Below are 19,771 nucleotides of genomic sequence, written 5' to 3'. Positions count from 1 at the left end.
GTATGAGAAGAAAAAAGATTATCAGCCAAGTAATTTTTTCAAAAGGACTGATATCTGTTACAGATGTGGATATCCCTCCCATGTGAAAAGTGGTAGACCATGTCCTGCGAGAAATGCATCCTGTCGCAAATGTGGAAAATTGGGACATTTTGACAAAGTATGCCAAAGTCAAAAATATAAAAAAGAACAGGTAGCATGTGCCATGGATGCAAGTGGTAGTGACAGCGACGACACTCTTTGCGAACTCAAGGACATGGTTGTAGTTGTCAGCGAAGGGAACATAAGAAGTGGTAATCCTGATGACTGTATTGATCCCTATGCCATCATTGGAGTAGGCGAAGAAAGTTTGAGACTGCTTGTAGACTCTGGTGCAAGGATCACAATGATCAGTGAATCTTTGTTCAGGAAAAAATGGGGTAACAGACCTCTGCAACCGCCTGACCGTGAACCTGTATCCTATGAAGGGAGAAGTATAGAACTGATGGGGTACTTTGAGGACATCTTGATTTTCAAGAACAGACACATTTATGGAAAAGTATACGTCGCTGTCAATGGATTAGACATATTGGGATGGTTCCACCAAGGTTTGTTCAGTATGATGCTGTGCCCTGGAGCAAAGGAACAGATTCTGGTTGTTCGGGACCAAACACATGTTGAGGAACTACTCAATAAATATCCTAGAGTGTTTTCAGGCGAATTGGGAAAAATCAAAGGATTCAAACACAAGATCAAGATAAAGAGTGATGCGGAACCAGTAAAACACAAAATAAGGAGTATTCCTTTCAGCATCAGAGAAGACTTGGAAAAAGAACTTTTGTCCATGCAAAAAAGAGGGGTTATTGAACCTATAGAATCGTCTGATTGGTCCTCAGCTTTGGTCGTGGCAAGGAAGAAAAATAATGATCTCAGAATCTGCATTGATTTGCGCAATCTAAACAAGGTCATTTGGGTGGATTCGCATCCTCTACCGAATATATCAGAAATGCTGGGTGTAGTCGAAGGTGCCAAGGTCTTCACCAAATTAGATCTGGCCTCGGCATATCACCAAATTGAACTGGACAAGGATTCACGCCATTTCACTGCGTTCAACTCTCCTGCAGGTTTGTTCCAATTTTGTCGAATGCCTTTTGGGTTGGCCTCAGCAGCCTCTGTCTTTCAGAGAGTTATGGTCAATTTACTGAAGAGGATAAAAAACGTGGCCATATTCCAAGATGACATTCTGCTGTTCGCAAAAGACCAACAAGAACATGACATAGTGCTGAACAAGATCTTGTCTATATTCCAGGAACATGGGGTGGTCCTAAAAAGGGACAAGTGTGAATTCTCTAAAGACAAGATGGATTATCTGGGTCACACGATCTCAAGTGAAGGAGTCACGCCCAAACCGAGTTTGGTTCAAGCCATTGTTGATGCCTCCGCTCCCAAAGACAAAGCAGGAGTTAAATCACTGTTAGGTCTCACAGAATTTTATGCCCGCTTTATTCAAGACTATGCTACAAAGATTCGTCCCATTTCCAAGCTGCTCCAAGACAGAAGTGAATTTGTGTGGGATGATGAATGCAAAACCGCCTTCGAATGGATCAAGGAGCAACTTAGCACTGTCAAGGCCTTGAAGCCATTTGTACAAGGGGTCCAGTGTACCTTGACTGTTGATGCTAGCAGTTATGGACTGGGCGCTGTTTTGACACAGATTGTTGACCAAAAGGAACACACTGTAGGATTTGCATCCAGAGTACTAAGAGAAGCAGAGACTCACTATTCTGTCATTGAGAAGGAGCTTCTAGCGTGTTGGTGGGGCATTGAAAAATTAAAAAATTATTTGTGGGGACAAAAATTTATTCTTCAAACGGACCACAAACCATTGGTTGCGATTTTAGGATGTACCAACAGCCGCGGGGCCACTCCCCGCATCGCACGCCTAGCTTCCAAACTCTTACAATTCAACTTTGATATTGTACATATTGCTGGGGTAAAAAATGTAAGAGCGGATGCACTGTCACGTTTACCTGCTAACACCAGCCAGGACATACAAGGTATTGATGAATGTTGTTTTGATGATAAGGAGGATTATATTATAGCAAGTGTTGAACTAAATAACGTTTGTACTATTGATCAGCAAAAATGGAGGGAGGCGTTGGCTGGTGATGAAGTTTCCAAAAAAGTGATGAAATATATTTCCCAAGGGTGGCCCAGGGAAAGGAATGTGGATGTTAATTTACAACCCTATGTCAAGGTGTGTGATGAACTTTCGATTGAGGATGGTCTAGTTTTCAGGTTAGAAAAACTTGTTCCACCGGTGGACATCAGATCCACTCTTCTGACCAAAGCACATGATGGGCACCTAGGTGCCACATTAACCAAGCGTAGAGTAAGAGAGTACTTTTGGTGGCCTAAAATGGATAGAGATATTGAGGAAATGGTGCAAGAGTGCACTGTTTGTTCGTCTAGTGACAAAAGTCTTCACACTAGTAGTCCCCCTCTTACACCCATTCCCCTCCCAGGTGGACCGTGGGAAAAACTTGGCATAGATGTTCTAGGACCCTTTCACAGTCTACCCCAACAATGCAGATTCGCAATTGTCATGGTGGACTATTACACAAAATGGCCCGAGGCCAAGTTTGTCTCTAAGGTTGATTCCCAAGAAATCATCGACTTCTTAAGGGAAACATTTATGAGAGAAGGGTTCCCCCAATCTATAATATCAGACAACGGAGTACAATTTGTATCATCTGAAGTGGAAGAGTTTCTTAGAGAATCTGCCATTACTCATCACCGAAGTTCTCTCTATCATCCTCAAACTAACGGCTTGGTAGAGAGACTTAATAGAGTCATAGGTGATTGTGTTAAGTGGGCTCTTGCCCACCACAAAGCTGTTCCCCAAAGTGTCAGGACAATGTTGTGGTTTTATAGAACCACTCCTCATTCTTCCACTGGTGTGTCCCCCTTTGAACTACTGAGAGGTAGGAAACCATGCACCGAGTTTAGACCGGCTTGGATGTCTAAATGGAATAAATCCAATTCTACTCCCCAAGAAATGGATGAGAAAGTGAGGTCCAAGTCTGCTGAGGTCCAGGTCAAACAAAAAGAGTACTTTGATGAAAGAAAGCGTGTTAAGATCAGAGAATTTGCGGTGGGAGACAGGATCAGAATTAAGAAACCAGGTTTTGTAAGAAAAGGAGAAGCTAAGTATGGGGAAATTGTGGTGGTGGATAAAGTGTGTGGAAATGCGGTTCGAGTCAATGGAAAAGACTGGTGGAAGGTGGACTTTCACAAGGTGGTGAAAGTCAAAAATGTGCTCAATGACGTCAAGTGTCCCATGTTGAAAAGTGAGGTCTCTCATAGGATCTCTCAAGGTAAACTTGATGTCCAGAGTTCTCCTCCCAGCCACGCCGCTGTCAGGAGGAGTACCAGAACAGTTAATATTCCTGTTAGGTACCGCCAATGATTTTCTGTGTTTCTGTATGCCACTGTTGTGTTTCTCCTGCACATGCTTTCTTCTTCTCTTTCTCTCACTCTCTTTCTCTCTCTCTCTCTCTTTTTCTCTCTCTCGTTCGTTCTTTCTTTCTTCCTTCCTTTTTCTCTTGCTCTCCCCTTCGCTGCTTTTTCTATTTCTCTGTTCTCTAAGAAAAGGAGATATGTAGTGACTTGACCTGCCTCGCGCGGCCTGAGCGCGAGGCGTACATTCAGCGTCTCGCGCTGCCCGCTGTGACGTGGGGGTTAATGACAGTTTGAGATAACGTGCGTTGTTGATAGCCACAGGCAAGAGAGTCGTGCCCGTGGGAGTTCGTGAATAAAGACTTGCTGTTCTACACATCTGACTCCGTCCAGTCATTACACATGTGCTCGCTCCCTTCTGTGTTATTCTTTTCCTGTCATTTTGAAATTGTGCAGTTTTATTCCAGAAGGTTAATGCGAATGGTTTAGATTAAAAACTTGCCAGTTTAAGGATGAGAGCCCCCCCCACCTGCGCCTAGGGGAGGAGGGCCCTTAGTGGCATCTCGGGCGAGAGGCAAGATAGAGAGGCTGGACCAGTGCACATCTGGATGGGGGAGTTGGAGGGGCCGCCAGGAAATTTGAGGAGGTAGGGCAGGCACTTAGCCCGTCGTCTTCACTGCGTAGTCTTTATTAATTCTCAGATAACGCTAACCATCTTTATTTGTAGATGCGCTGTCAACATTAGAACAAATTTTATAAACCAATCCAACACACATTGATAAACACTGGGTTGCACAGTATTCGTTTCAACCACAGGTTACAGTTACAATTGTATTTACAGTTCAGGATCTCCAGAGACACACTGTATGCGGGTTGTACCAGCAGGCCACAACCCATCTCCATCGCCTCCATTTCAGGCAACTACCTGTCGTCTACCTCCTAGACGCGGCCACCAGGGCACTGCTTTGCGCCTTTCCTTGCGCAACTAGTCTGCAGAACGAGGGAGATATATTCCAAATCTGTATACAAATGAACGCCTTTCATCACGAACACAACAATACAATTGATGCCATTAAAAACCAGGATAAGGATGCAACTGGAATTATTTGAAATTTCTTACAGGGTAGTCCAGTTTTCCATAAACCAATCTTCAGAAACATACATTTTCTGAAGAATGTGAGTCAAATATTTACATTGTTTGGAGAAATTGCAGAATATAATCTATATATTTTTCTATGCACAGTTATCAAATTCCTGGATGAAAATCATATGCAAAGTTCTAATAAAATGCGTGCAGAATTTGTGAAGTTCTGGGTCTCAGACGTGAAGGGCCTTTCTTGATAACCATTGCCCCTTTATATCCTGTAATTTGCAGCTCTTCCAAAATCACCCCCAAAGTGCTGGGCAGAGACTTCCCAAGCCGGGTTCTTGGTAGATCTGTACTGCGCCTGGAATGGTGGCTACCCTCATCCTGTTTTCCAGTGGAGGGATGGAGAGAAGGTGCTGGGGCAATCCGAGTCTTCTACTGCTGGCCTGGGATCAATGGATCAGTTCGCTGTGACAGTGAATAGGAGTCATCTTCAGAGTGGGAAGCAATTTGAGTGCCGAGGGTTCCACATCTTGCAGCAGGAACCACAGACATGTACCATACGCACAAGTAAGTCTGCCCTTTCACTTCCTGTTCTGTGGTGTGAGCTTCTGAAGCGTAAACTTCAGGTCTCAGATGTAGATCTGCCGTTGTGCCACCAGCACCGCCACACACTGCAAATAACTTGAGATGGTCTTGTGGAAAGCCCAGTGAATCAACAGCATAATGAAGCTATTTAGAGATGGCCTACTTTTGTGGCATGAGCTGGGAGCCCTTCGAGCAGATCTTGTCTGAGCAGGATTGCAGCATTCACAGCAATGGATTCTACGTAAAATTGTGGTGGCGTGTGACAGCCTGTGATGACCTTTGTGAAAACACACTTGGCGAGCAGTATGTGCCACTGCTTAGTCCTGGCTGTACTACTAAAGTGTTGGGGGGTGTCACATGATTTTTAGTCCGGATTCTCTCTTATTTGAGTTGGCCCTTTGCTCTCTAGTCATTCTCCAGATTGGTTGTTGTTAACCTTGATCACACTCTTATCATATGCAAAAGTCTTAAAGACCTCCATTTGTGAAGGCTGACCCTCAGGTTACCTTCTTTTTGATAAACGTTCCAAAATGTTCAACCACCTCAATGCATCTTCTTGGAATCGTCGAGTTAATAATCATTTTACTATCATAACACTTCATTAAACAATGAGCTATGCCTATTTATGCAGTGCCTACAACTGCTCGATTGCTATCCTGTTCTAAACTTTGGCGTTCTAAAGTTTAAAATTGGATTAGGAGGTCGAGTGGCAAAAACAGCTGTAAATCAGCACCCACAGAAGTATATCTTTGCTCAGGTGAAGAGTTATGACTTTGCCCAGCAGTGCAAACAACTTTCTAGAAGTACAGCTGGAAAGCTGTGCCACCCACAGGTTTGTAGGAGTACTTCAGAAAAACTATTGTGAATGCTAGTGTTTACCTGTATGCTGTCATTTCTGCCAGCATAGTCATACACAGTACCCTAAATTGCAGTGCAGTTCTAATAAACCTGCATTAAACCAAAATGTGTATTTTACAAAAACAGTTATACATAGTACAAGCTCATCAATTTGTTATATAAACACTGATACCATATGCTTCCACTTCTGTGCTTTGGCTCTCCATACCACTGGAATCAGGCTATCCTGGCTGATAAGGGGTGAAGCCCCGAAGCCGGTCCTACAATGTTTGTCTCCAGTCCAGGGAGGACCTGGCCTAGCAGTTCGGACTGGACTGTTCCCATTGGGTGCAGGGTCAAGACTGATTTGCATATGGCTGGGTTCAAGCTGGGATGGCATGGGGTGCAAAAAAACGATGGATGTATGCCCAGATCTCTGTACTGGGGTGAATGTATGACATTGTTCTGCATTCTGTCCATCAATTGTTCTTTTTGCATTGGGTCTGACTTCATCATTCCCAAATCTTGCAATTTTAGGCCTCTTGCATACATTTGTTTCTCATTACAGTTCTTTTTATATCACGTACCTAGTGATATATTGATCGTGAACAGAAAGCAAGGAAGAACATGACCGATCTTTTAGATAAAGAAGCTACATACCACACATGCAGTAGCATGGTCCCAGGCCCACTAATTGCTCAGAGCTGTCACAAAAAGGTTCAGTAACTGCAACCCCCACACCGCCGTCACAGCTTGGAGCCTATGGGTAATGCCCTTGATCCGTTGTGATGCTTGTCAGCGCGCTAAATTGACACAAATACAAAATAAACTAGCGCACCTACACATTAAATAATGCAGTTTTGTGGAGAGGGGCTCCATTTCTTCTTTGGAAAGAGTGCCATGAGTACTTTTAATATTTGACCACCTACATAGCTTCAGCTACAACACCCTTCACGGATCATCATTTGGGTATCAATATATTCACGTAGCTAGACAAAAATGCATCAAAGCGACTGAAAGTTGCTGATGTCGACCCGCTGTTTGGCTTGCAGCTGAAAATTCTATTTCTATCAAACAAGCCAGGGTTGCATTTGAAAGGCACATGCGGGCTGAGTTGTCTTTGATGTCTCTTGGAAGATGCAGACAGGGCGTTGGAATCCACTGCTGCTTTACCACTAGAAGGACATCTACACGCTGTGGTTTTCTGTGACTGGGCATTTATCAATCTCATTGTGTTTCAAATTAATTCAACTAGTCAGGGCCATGATCTTTGTATTAACAAAGTACAAACTAAGTTTTGTTCTCTCAGAGCCTTCATTCCTAATTCCTCTGCCCTCCCTCTCTTCTGCTCACTTCTTCTCTCTCATCTCTCACCCTCTGCTCATCGCACCTCCCTTCCCTTGATTAGGATCTCACATTCCTTGTCTCTCTTCCCATACCTCCTTCCTGCTCTGCCATTCCTTCCTTCATCTATGTGATTCTAACACTTTCATCTCTTTCCCTCTCTACATTTGCCTCATTCCATATCTTCCCTCTCATTTCCCCTCTTCCCATCACACCTCCTTTCCCTCTCTTTTCCCCCCATTGTTCCTTCCATTTCCTTGAATATTTCACTCAGGCGTGTACTTCCATCCGCCTCTTTTCCCATTACTTCCCCTCTTACCTCATTCTCCCTCACTGTTTTTCTTATATACACCACTTCATGTTTACAGTTGTTTCCATCTCCCTCTGTTCTGCCCTGTGCCATCTGTCCTCTTTTTCCGTGCTCTTCTTTTCTATCCTAGAATGTATATTGTTATCGCCATTCCTGTTCCTTTCGTCCTTTCCTTTTTCTTGCGCCCACCCCTTTTATTCTACATTAACCTTTTATGATCACTGGTTTTCCTCCCCATCCTTTCTTTTCACGGTAGCCGCGCCAACGCTGGAGCCTCACCCCATGGAAGTGTGCGTCTCTGGCGGGAACGTTACCCTAGTGTGCCTCACAACATCCACTAATCCCCCTGCTAATTTCACTTGGCTCAAGAACCTCAACCAGCCTCGGTTGGAGATTCAACCTAATGAGAAGTATGAGATCACACAGAATGCCACGTCGTCACTTCTGACCATTCACAACTGCTCCCATGACGTTGACGAAGGCTACTATGTCTGCCGAGCTGAGAACCCCCTGGGGATCAGAGAACTGGACGTCTGGATGGCCGTGCATGGTGAGAGCTTGGGCCTTTCAATTTTTTCTTTTATTTTTTCGTTGTTTTTAAAGGACTGCATCTGTGTTCCAGCTACTTCAGAGCATGCAATAAGGGGCGGGTAACAACATTAGGATATTCAGGCAAGTCAGCCAAACTTCTTAGTACCTCTTTAATGTTGTGACTAAGGTAGAAAGAAAAGAGGCAAAAAGACCACTGTGGGTCCCTTCTTTAGAATTCACGCCATGAAGGTCGTGATTCTTCTTGTTTCTGATGGGCTAACAAACCCTGCTGACCAATCATATTCTATTCAAAGATTTACATTTCGAAAATGTCATTACTCATTGATGTCCCACGAGTTTTGCTGCTGTATGGTCATTCACTTTCAGAACCTGAACACAAGTTTTAACACCTGTGCATCGAGATTAAACCTTGAAACATAAACCTACATGTAAGAACATGAATGTAGAAACTGGACTCATCTTTGTTAAATTGAAAAACACAACAAGCAAGTGAAAATCCCAAACTCTCATTAGACAAAATAAAACAATCCCAAGACTTTTCCTACCAAGATAAACAAGCATTTACAATGCAATGGTCTCGGCATTATTAAAGGTAGAGCTATTGGCATGGCTCATGACATGAGACACACACACACACAGAGCCACACACACACACACACAGAGCCACACACACACAGAGCCACACACACGCAGAGCCACATACACACAGAGCCACATACACACAGAGCCACACACACACAGAGCCCCACACACACACACACACAGAGCCCCCCCCCACACACACACACACCCACACACACCCACAGAGCCCCACACACACACATAGCCCCACACACACACACACACACACACATAGAGCCCCCCCCCCCACACACACACACAGTCACATACACACCCAGAGCCACATACACACCCAGAGCCACATGCACACACAGGAGAGCAAGCACAGCGAGGGGGCAGGGGAGCAAGCACAGCCAGGGGGCAGGGGAGCAAGCACAGCCAGGGGGCAGGGGAGCAAGCACAGCCAGGGGGCAGGTGAGCAAGCACAGCCAGGGGGCAGGGGAGCAAGCACAGCTAGGGGGTAGGGAAGCAAGCACTGTCTGCATGGTGATGGCTGCAGCAGACTAATCCCGTCTGAGGTCTGGACTCCAGCTCATTGTGGTCGCCATGGCTACCATTTGCATATGTTAACGCACTGTCTGTGACTTGTTTCTTTATCACTCTGGCAATTTAAAGATCATTTTGTACAAGGACTTTTTCTCTACTTCCTGTATCGATGTGTTTAAAATAGAGTAAAGTGTTAGAGCAAGAACCGATTCTTACTCGAGTCCAGGGTCTTTGTTATGGGAGGGCTTTGATGGATGTCAATCTAAAGGGTTTTAACACATTTTTCTTTGGCCCTGAGTTTAAGTGAGACTACTGGAAGGTCTGCGATCTAAGTCTGGCCCCTTCCACATGTTAAAGGTCGGCCCTAGTTCATAGGATGGATACATGCACGGTAATAAAAATATTCACAGCCTTGAAGGGAAGACATCACGACTAAAGATTGCAAATGGCCATACCTTAAGCATGCGTGCTAGACGTGACGTGTGGGGAGCGCACAGAGTGCTCTTGCTATTACTGTCAGTGAGAGATCTCACCTGTATCATTTACGCTCCAGACCCCGTTCCGCCCCGGCTGAGTGCCATTTGTGCGGAGGGTCGAACTGCAGAGCGCCATTCCCCGCCTTCTCTTCACCACTTCTGCCCTGCCTCACCCACCGCAGGTTAGCGGTCTAGTGGTTAAACGCAGATCCACATAAAATGAAGATATGGCGGAAGCGCAGCGGACGAGCGCAGCGGGAGCGTCGACTTTGCGCCGAAGTCGCGCCTAAGTCCAGCCCGTCTGCGCCCGTCCGCGGCCGGCCGCGACCTGCGGCCCTACACCCTGCCCAAACTTTTACGTACTCGTAGGCTGAGTTATGTACTCTGCAACATGTAGTTCCTTTACCGCCCGACGCCATCAAGATGGCCCAGGAGTGCGGTATCTCTACCTCTCCATGCACGGCAACTCCCTCTCTGCCTGGACTTGTTCCTACCCCCGGACCCCGTTACTCCACCTCTCCTAAACCTGAGACCCGCGCCCTAACCATCCTCTACCTCAATACTCGTTCCATGGTGAAACACCAATTAGAAATTCACCGCCTACTCGATGACACCAATGTAGATATCCTTTTCCTGTCCGAGACCTGGCTGACAGACGACTCTGTACCCGATATCCTGGCCGCTACTCCCAACGGTTACTATATCTTACAAGTCAACCGCCCTGGGGGACAAGTTGGTGGTGGAGCTGCAGCCATTATCCGCAAAGAACACATCTTTTCCATCTTAGACTGCACTCCCATCCCTAACACTCAAATTCTTGTCATCCAACTTCGTTCGACCAGGACCTCCCTTATTTGCGTTCTCATGTACAGACCCCCTATCTACATGCCCTCCTTTCCACAATTAGTTGGGGACCTTGTCTCCCAGCTTCTTATCAATCATGCCAAAGTCATCATCTTGGGCGACTTTAATTATTGGCCTACCGACCCTCGAGAAAGCCGATTGTCTGAGCAGTTCTCAGAAACTTTAACCAGCATGAACTGTCAGCAACTGATCTCAACTCCTACCCACTGCAAGGGCCACATACTAGATCAGGTCTGGACGGCTAACTTAGACATCTCGCCTCCATTGATCACCCCCTGTTCTTGGTCAGACCACTATTTTATCTCCTTTTCAGTTGACCTTTCCAGCTTCCACCGCCCTCCGCTCCCTGCCAACATCACCGCTCGCAATTGGAAGAATGCCAATTTGACTGAATTGCATTCCCTCCTGGCAGCTTCAGTTCCATCAACTTCCGGATCAGTTTCCCACCAAGCCTCTACTCTTGAGCACTGGTTGATGGCAGCCTCCGATTCTGTAGCTCCTCTAAAAACTATAAAAGCCTTGCGTCCCCACGACGCCCAGCGATGGTTTACCGACCAGTTAAAACTCGACAAACTGGCCCTCCGCCAAGCCGAACGCCGCTGGCGCCATAAGTATGATCCCTTACTTAAAACAGAATTCACGACTTTACTGAATAAATATAAATCTTCCATATTAGAGGCAAAAACATCTTACTTCTCCCGCAAAATCTTGGAGTCGGCCTCCAAAGCCAAAGACATCTTCTCGATTGTTAATGAGCTTTCCCTTCCTGACCGCATCACTCTCCCCCCTATGCCCACCCAGGCCTTGTGTGACGAGCTCAATGCTTTCTTCCAGGACAAAATCTCCACAATTAAAAACAATATTTCTCCACCCTCTCCCTTCCAATTATTCTCCCTCCCCTCTGAAAACCCCCAGCAATTTAATACTTTTCCTCCCATTTCCATCACCGAACTTCACAGTCTTCTTCACAAAGTTAGTTCCGGTTCTCCCAAAGACTGCTGCCCCCCCCCCACATTCTTAAAGAAATCTTCCTGGCCTGCCCTGATCCTGCCTTGGCTCTTCTCAATACCTCTTTAGCCACAGGAGTTGTCCCAGACTCCTTCAAGCAGGCCGTGGTGCTACCCATTTTGAAAAAGCCCAACGCAGATCCACTAGTGTTGAGCAACTATAGACCCATCTCCCTTCTCCCTTTCTTGGGAAAGATCTTAGAGACCTATGTAACTCGGTGTCGGAGCACTTTCATGGAGACTTCATCTTTCTTGGACCCCCAACAGGCTGGTTTCCGCCCCCTCCATTCCACAGAGGCGGTGATTGCGGCAGTCATGGACACTCTAAGAACAGGAGCTGACAACAACACTCCTCAAGCCCTTGTACTGCTTGACCTGTCGGCGGCTTTTGACACGGTCGATCACACCATACTGATCGACCGTGTCACCAACGCCGGCATTCAGGGCGCAGCCCTTGACTGGGTTTGTTCTTTCCTTCAAGGCCGCTCCCAGGCAGTCCACCTCTCCACTTTTTCGGCTCCTCTTTCCCCCCTTTCCTGTGGTGTCCCTCAGAGCTCGGCTCTATCCCCCCTTCTTTTTAATTTATACATGCAACCACTCATGGTTTCTCTCCGTCACTCCCCTGCCACTATCTATAATTATGCAGACGATCTGCAATTGATCTTTCCTTTGGATACCTCACCCTCTTCCCGCACTAATTTCCAAATCACAATGTTATACATCTGACTGGATGGCTCACAGCCAGCTCAAGCTGAATCCGTGTAAGACGGAACTTGTTCTGGTGGGTGGCCCGACCAACCCTTGGGATGATAATTACTGGCCCCCCTCTCTTGGCATCCCCCCTCGCCCGGTCAGCTCTGTGAAAAGCCTTGGAGTGGTCATCTCTGAGGATCTATCCATTAAATCGCGGATGTCGGCTGTAACATCTTCCTGCTTCTTTCAGCTGCGCAGGATCCGTAAGATCTGCCGATTTCTTACCAGAGAGGCACTCATATTAGTCATCCTGGCTTTGGTCATCTCCAGGGTTGACTTTGCAAACATCTTATATGTGGGGATTCCTGCCTACCAGCTCCAAAGACTCCAGCTAATCCAGAACCAGGCCGCTCGCTTGGTGTTCCATCAACCCAAACACCAGCATGTTTCCCCTCTCCTGAGGAGCCTTCAATCAATCAATCAATCAAAGACATTTATAGAGCGCGCTACATACCCGTGGGGTCTCAAGGCGCTGGGGGGGGGGGGTGCCGCTACTGCTCGAACAGCCAGGTCTTCAGCTTCTTCCTGAAGGAGAGGTGGTCTTGGGTCAGGCGCAGGTCGGTCGGGAGGGAGTTCCAGGTCTTGGCGGCCAGGTAGGAGAAGGACCTTCCTCCGGTAGTCGCTCTTCGGATGCGGGGGACGTCGGCGAGGGCGTGGTTGGCTGATCGGAGGAGGCGTTTGGGAGCATAGAAGTTGACTCGGCTGTTGAGGTAGCTCGGGCCTTGGTCGTGTAGGGCTTTGTGTGCGTGGGTGAGGAGGCGGAAGGTGATTCTTTTGTTGACGGGGAGCCAGTGGAGGTCTCTCAGATGTCCGGAGATGTGGCTGGTTCGTGGGATGTCGAGGATGAGTCTGGCTGAGGCGTTCTGGATCCGCTGGAGTCTCTTTTGGAGCTTGGCGGTGGTACCGGCGTAGAGGGCGTTGCCGTAGTCCAGTCGGCTGGTGACGAGGGCCTGGGTGACGGTCTTCCTGGTCTCGGTGGGGATCCACCAGAAGATCTTCCGTAGCATGCGGAGGATGTTGAAGCATGCCGATGAGACGTTGTTGACTTGCCTGGTCATGGAGAGGGAGGAGTCCAGGATGAAGCCCAGGTTGCGTGCATGGTCTGTCGGTTTGGGTGCGGTGCCCAGGGCGGGAGGCCACCAGGAGTCGTCCCAGGCGGAGGGTGAGGAGCCCAGGATGAGGACCTCCGTCTTGTCCGAGTTCAGTTTCAGGCGGCTGGTCGTCATCCACTCGGCTACCTCTTTCATCCCTTCGTGCAGGTTGGCTCTGGCGGCGGCGGGGTCGTTGGTCAGGGAAAGGATCAGCTGGGTGTCGTCGGCGTAGGAGATTATGTTGAGGTTGTGCTGGCGTGCGATGGCCGCGAGGGGGCTCATGTAGACGTTGAAGAGGGTGGGGCTCAGCGAGGATCCTTGAGGGACGCCGCAGATGACTTCGGTGGCCTCTGACTTGTACGGTGATAGACGGACTCTCTGTGTTCTTCCGTCGAGGAAGGAGATGATCCATTCCAGTGCCTTGTCCTGGATTCCGATATTGCTGAGGCGCTGTACTAGGGTGCGGTGGCAGACAGTGTCGAAAGCCGCGGAGAGGTCTAGGAGGATGAGGGCCGCTGTTTCTCCGTTGTCCATCAGGGCTCGGATGTCATCGGTGGCGGCGATGAGGGCGGTCTCGGTGCTGTGATTGGCTCGAAAGCCGGACTGTGAGGGGTCGAGGGATCCATTCGTCTCGAGGAAGGCGGCCATCTGCTTGTTGACGGTCTTCTCGATGACTTTGGCTGGAAACGGGAGGAGCGAGATGGGGCGGTAGTTCTTGAGTTCGGTGGGGTCCGCTGTGGGTTTCTTGAGAAGAGCGCTGAGTTCGGCGTGCTTCCAGCTCTCAGGGAAGGTGGCGGTGTTGAAGGATGTGTTGATGATGTCTCGCAGGTGGGGTGCGATGACAGCGTCGGCCTTGTTGAAGATGTGGTGAGGGCAGGGGTCGGTCGGTGATCCGGAGTGGATGGAGTTCATCGTGCGGATGGTGTCTTCGGTGCTGACCGGGGTCCAGGCGTGGAGGGTGGTGGTGGGGGGTGGTTGTTCGGTCTTGGTGTTCGTTGGTTGGTTGTTGAAGCTGTTGTGTATGTCCGCGATCTTGTTGTGGAAGTATGAAGCGAGGGAGTTGCAGAGGTCTTGCGATGGGGTGATGTCGTTGTTTCCTGCGCTGGGGTTGGAGAGCTCTTTCACGATGTGGCCAAACGGTGTTCCTTCAAACTCGGGTGCACCATTTTCAAATCCCTCCATAACCGTGCACCTGTGTTCATCTCCTCCAAGTTAAAGCGGTTTCTCCCAACCCGCAATCTCCGTTCCTCTGCTGACAATCTTCTGTGCATTCCATCCAACCGCCGCAAGAAACATGGCGGCCTGCGCTTCTCTTTTCTAGGGCCTTCCTTTTGGAATTCTCTCCCTTCCTCCTTCCGTCACTGCCCCTCATTTGAGCTGTTCCGAAAGACATTAAAAACTTATCTCTTCAAAGCTGCCTTTGAGTAAAACCACCTGCCCTGGTCCGCTATGTCTGTTATGAGCGTCAAGAAACTGTTTCGGTGTATGTGCGCGGTATAAGCTTTTTAACATAACATAACATAACAGAGTCGGGAAGCCATCATTAAGTCGGCAGCGAATTAAAACTACGCATACATTTGCATGCATTACTTTACACACGTGCAGAGCGGGAATATCTTTGGGTAACTCTAAGCCCGTAGTAAGTAGTCAACGTACCACCATGCATATTACACCCCACTTGAAGCGAGTTTTTATGACCTGTACTTTTTGTGCGCTGCTGATTTACCGTGTTGTACGAAAATATATCCCTGGTTGCACAATGCGGTAAAGTGTCTGTCTGCATGGTGATGGCTGCAGCAGACTAATCCCGTCTGAGATCTGGACTCACGGTAATAAAAATATTCACAGCCTTGAAGGGAAGACATCACGACTAAAGATTGCAAATGGCCATACCTTAAGCATGCGTGCTAGACGTGACGCGTGGGGAGGGCACAGAGTCGGGAAGCCATCATTAAGTCGGCAGCAAATTAAAACTACGCATACATTTGCATGCATTACTTTACACACGTGCAGAGCTGGAATATCTTTGCTACCCAGACCTAAAGGGTCACGAAGCCCCTGGCGGGAACAAAAAGTAAACAGAACATCATTTCCGTCAGTTCCTCTACCCTTGTCATTTCAGTGAATGAACAGTGAACAAGAAATGTAATTAAGCACTCCATAATGCATGCGTGTCCCCCTTTCTCTGTGTTTTGCCGCTTCCCCGCTGTAAACAAGAAAAAAATAAAAACTTACCTGGAATGGCAGCGGGGCTGTTCCTGACAACAACAACCCCCCCAAAAAAATGGCTGCCGCAAAGGTCCGAAATTTTCAGAATCGGGGACGTGTTTTTTGCTGAGTGACGGATGGCGTCACAGATAGAAAGAACGCAAAAAACACGCCCCCGAATCCGAAAAAGACGGGGCTTGAACCGAGTGACGCCCCTCTCCTCCAATGGCTGGCCTCCGTTTAGGAAGCCAGCCAATGGAGAAGAGGGGCGGGTTCCAACCCCCTCTAAGAAACATAAAATCTTCGGCTTCGCCCACTGCTAGGCAGTGGGACGGTCCTCGACCTAAAAATACTTTCCTTTCGTTTTCAAGTGAATACTAAATATAGGAATAACAGCAGGTTTGGGAACAAATAACAGATGTTATATCACCCATTTACCCATTTATTTACCTCAAAAGGATGAAAGGCTGAATCAGCCCTCTTAAAATGTGCATATTTTATCTGCGGGTAGCATACATACATCAGATGAGCCTGAGCTATTTCACTTGCTAGATTCCTGAACATGATATGACATTTCTATCCTGTTTTGTATTACTAATAATACCAATTTTGGCCTCTGTTTTTGGCCTGCAGAGGTAACATTGGGAGCCTAGTCTAAATGTTGACTTTGCCCAGAACAGCGCCAGGATCAGTGCTGTCAATATGCGCGTCTACACAGATACATTGAACAGCTAAGTGAGAGGTGTCATCCTAGACTCTACGAAACACATGACTTGTAACAAACAGAAGGTGGAAAGAGCAGCATCGGCACAAGAGTGACCTGGTGGCGAGCTACAAAAATTGGCAAAAGTACTTAGGAGAATTTACAAGCTTTTAGGGAAGTATATTACTGCAGGAGAATGGGAGGTAAATGGATGATTTGGTACCGCTCAGCTTCAGAATGCATCTCTCCGTTGCTCCAAAATCGGGGTCTCAAATCAGCCTATTTTGAACATAAATAAATGGGCATCTTTTTGATCACACAGTTTGGATTTTTATTTTAGACCATTGATAGTGTGCTGCATGGAGTTCAACGTCTATACTTAATAAATCATCGCCAGGAGAATTTCAGGGGTACAATTCCTGAAGAGAGTGCAAAGGATTCTAAGAGGGAATTAAGTTATAACTACACCTAATATTTTAACAGTTAGGACTTCTTGAATAAAAGATTGCTAGGATACAGTAGGGCTTAGAGGGTTTCCTAGGGGCATGGCATCTGATATTGCCAGAGCCGTTTTACACATTTGAGTAGGAGTGAATAATTTGAAGATCCTCTGGGATAGAGCGATGGGAGTCTGAGCAGGTCAAGAAGCAGTCCGTGTACAGTGAGGCAAACATTTAATCTACTCTTTATCTGCAAAAATAAATCCACCTCCTCAGTTAGTGATTTTCCTAGTGACCAGATGGTATTCCCGGCAGAACTCTCGATCCCGGTCCTTTAGGAAGAGGAAGCATACAGGTCACAAACCACTATAGATGGGCCCAGATCTGTGTCTATGACAAGACGTTTCTGCGAGTCCAAGATATGCATCACAACAATGGTTCCTGATGGTAGATCAAGATATTTGTATAGGAATCACAATGGTTCAATGGAAAAGGTAACAAAGTAGTTGTCGAAATTACACCACATGCTCAACTTGTTTTTTTGAATGTTTTTCTTATCTTATCTTATCTTAAGGGGGTTTTGTATAGCGCTCTGTCACCATAGGTTTCCTGGCGCTGATTGAGTGCTGAGAGGTGTAAGCACGGGGGTCTAGCCAGACTGTGCGAAAAGAACATTTTTCAGAAGTTTTCTGAATTCCAGAAGAGAATTAGAAGATTTGAACGGAAGAGGCAGCGGGTTCCAAAGGTTGGGGGCTAAGTGAGCGAATCTGCGGCCACCAAATTTTTTAAGCTTAATTAGGGGAGTAGCTAGGAGCAGGTGATGAGAAGACCGTAGATTGCGTGCCGGTCGGTAGAGGGTGACCAGGGATTTAAGAAAGGCGGGAGAGGTTCCAGAGACAGCTTTGAATGCTAGACAGCCGTTCAACCAGCAGCCAATGAAGTTTGCGGAGTAATGGCTTTGCGGACTGCCACTTCGGGGTCTTGTAGGCCAGTCTAGCCACATGGTTCTGTACTATTTGAAGCCTGTGAAGAAGGGCTTTGGGTAGGCCATGGTACCGAGAATTTGAGAAGTCCAGACAGGACAGTACCATGGCGATCAGGACTTATATCAGAGCCTCGGGTGTAAGGAGATGGGAGACTTTCCTGATTTTCCTAAGCTGGAACATGCATGAGGACACGACAGCACCCACCTGGGGCTTCAGGGAAAGCTCTGTGTCGATAATGACCCCGAGACTTTTTGCTGATTTGGCTGGAACGGGTGGGGGGCCAAGCTCCACCGGCCAGAACTGTGGACCCCAGTACGTGGGGCTGTTACTTGGGAGAATTAACTCTGTTTTCCCGGGTTTAGCTTAAGCTGGTTCAAATTCATCCATTGTTGGATGTGTAGCATCACGTCTTGACAGTCAGTGGCTGCGTTTGGGGTGTTAAGAGGGAAAATGATTTGCAGATCGTCTGCATAATTGAAGACGGTGATGTCCCACCTCTTAAGGGAGTGAATGAGTGGGTGAAGATAAAGATTAAAAAGCAAAGGGGATAGGGAGGATCCCTGAGGCACTCCGCAGATCGATGGCACCTTGGCAGCCATAAAAGGGCCCAAGCGAACCGCTTGGGCTCTGCCCGACAAGAAGGATTTGAGCCAGGCAGAGGCCAGACCCTGGATGCCGGCCTGCTCGCCATGGTGGAGAAGGATGTTATGGTCCACCGTGTCGAACGCCGCTGACAGATCTAATAGGATGAGCGCTTGAGGTATCCCTTTGTCGGCATTGTCCCTTTAGGAATCCATAACTGCCAGGATCACAGCCTCGGTGGAGTGGGATGGTCGGAAGCCGGCTTGGTTGGGTTCGAGGTAGTTGGAGCACTCGATGAATTGAGAGAGGCAACTGGTGACATGTGCCTCCAGAAGTTTGGATAGGTAGGGCAGAAGGGAAATAGGCCGATAATTCGCAAGGTCCTCTGGGTCAGCACCAGGTTTTTTCAGCAAAGGCACCAAAACTGCCTCCTTGAAGGAGTTTGGCACCGTGCCTGTCTCAAGGGAGGTATTTAACAGGGGTAAGATACAGTCCGGCAGAGCCCGGCAGATGTCGTGGAACACAGAGGGGGGACAACAGTCGTTGGGCGAGCCCGATTTGACTCGAGCGGTGAGTTTAGCTAGAGCGTTGGAGTCAAGGGTGGGGAAACTTAGAAATGAAAGTGGGTTTCCAGGGGTAGAGGCTGATATGGCAACAGAGGGGACAGGGGGGATAGTATTCTTGATCTTGGTGATCTTATCAATGAAGAAACTGTTTAGGGCATTACAGGACTCTTGGGTGGGGGTCTGAGAAGGGAGGGTTCTAGCGTCGGACGTGAGCTCGCTCATGACTGTGAAGATCTCCTTAGGCTTATTCGGGGCAGTGAGAATCCTTTCAGAGATATGTAGCGATTTAGCTGCCAGGATTCCCCTTTGTATTTTTTTCGTGCAGTGACATCTAACTCTCTTTCGGTGGGCGAGTAGTTGCGTCTCCACCTACGTTCCATCTGGCGTAATTCCAGTTGCTGAGTTTTCAGAGCGGTGTTGAACCACCTGTGAGATTTGCTATGCCTGGAGCGAGGGTATCTGGAGAGGGGGGCAAATTGGTCGCTAGCCTTTGTAATCCAACCAGAGAAATCTTCCTCCAGTATGTGAACAGTCGCGGTGCTGCGTGGCTGGGGGCGAGTATCAGCCAGGAATGAAAGGAAGCCTTGAGAGTCAAGTGCACTCCATTTGCGGGCTACCCCACCTGTGAGTGGGGGGACCTTTACCCAGCCCCTGACAGTGATCACGGTGTCGATCATATAATGATCAGACCAGATACAGGGTGTGATCACGGGACAGGAGAAGGTAAGGTTGTGGGTCCAGATATGGTCTAGTATATGGCCCTTGATGTGAGCAGGGGAGGTGACGAGTTGGGTCAAATTAAGGCTGGAGAGAACTTCAAACAGCTTGGCCGCAT

General features: G+C 47.8%; 1 protein-coding gene across 3 annotated transcripts in view; it reads left to right on the top strand.

The window, feature by feature from the left end:
• The window catches only part of VSIG10 (V-set and immunoglobulin domain containing 10), a 225,156-nt gene that overhangs the window by 139,683 nt on the left and 65,702 nt on the right, over positions 1-19,771 (top strand). For all 3 annotated transcript variants that reach the window (XR_015300902.1, XR_015300903.1, XM_086943275.1), the window contains exons 4-5: positions 4,811-5,092; positions 7,858-8,151. Coding sequence is in view for 1 of the 3 variants with exons in the window: in XM_086943275.1 (XP_086799401.1) it covers positions 4,811-5,092; positions 7,858-8,151 (576 nt within the window). In the remaining 2 variants the exon portion in view is untranslated. The remainder of the gene's footprint in view (positions 1-4,810; positions 5,093-7,857; positions 8,152-19,771) is intronic.

Source organism: Lissotriton vulgaris, chromosome 11, assembly GCF_964263255.1.
Source record: "Lissotriton vulgaris chromosome 11, aLisVul1.2, whole genome shotgun sequence".
Lineage (NCBI taxonomy): Eukaryota > Metazoa > Chordata > Amphibia > Caudata > Salamandridae > Lissotriton > Lissotriton vulgaris.
Note: the sequence above shows the minus strand (reverse complement) of the source record. Positions and strands in the feature narration are given on the sequence as shown.